This window comes from Apis dorsata, unplaced genomic scaffold (assembly GCF_000469605.1).
Source record: "Apis dorsata unplaced genomic scaffold, Apis dorsata 1.3 scaffold_37, whole genome shotgun sequence".
Lineage (NCBI taxonomy): Eukaryota > Metazoa > Arthropoda > Insecta > Hymenoptera > Apidae > Apis > Apis dorsata.
This window is the reverse complement of record NW_006263339.1, coordinates 636,850-637,112: the sequence shown is the minus strand read 5'-3', so window position 1 is coordinate 637,112 and position 263 is coordinate 636,850. Positions and strand designations below refer to the sequence as shown.

The following is a 263-nucleotide window of genomic DNA, read 5'->3' as shown; positions in this document are numbered from 1 at the left end:
AACAATAAATATTTAATATAATAATTTAAAATTTAAAAATTAATATCATATATTTTTTATATTAATTACTTTAGGAAGTTTAATAATAGGAATATTGGAAAAAAGATTGGCACTGTATTGAAGTATTGGCAAATATGTTTCAAACATTTGATAAAGTTTCTCTGTAAATTTATTCCTGTCATTATTAAATGACTCCAATATTTTATTTAAATCATAATGAAAGAATTTTAATAATGATTCTAATGTGTTCGCACGTCTTTCTA

General features: G+C 19.4%; 1 protein-coding gene across 1 annotated transcript in view; it reads right to left on the bottom strand.

The window, feature by feature from the left end:
* LOC102679440 overlaps window positions 1-263 on the bottom strand; it is a 5,535-nt gene that overhangs the window by 2,937 nt on the left and 2,335 nt on the right. The window contains exon 3 of the mRNA XM_006608470.2: window positions 70-260. Within this exon, the coding sequence (XP_006608533.1) occupies window positions 70-260 (191 nt within the window). The remainder of the gene's footprint in view (window positions 1-69; window positions 261-263) is intronic.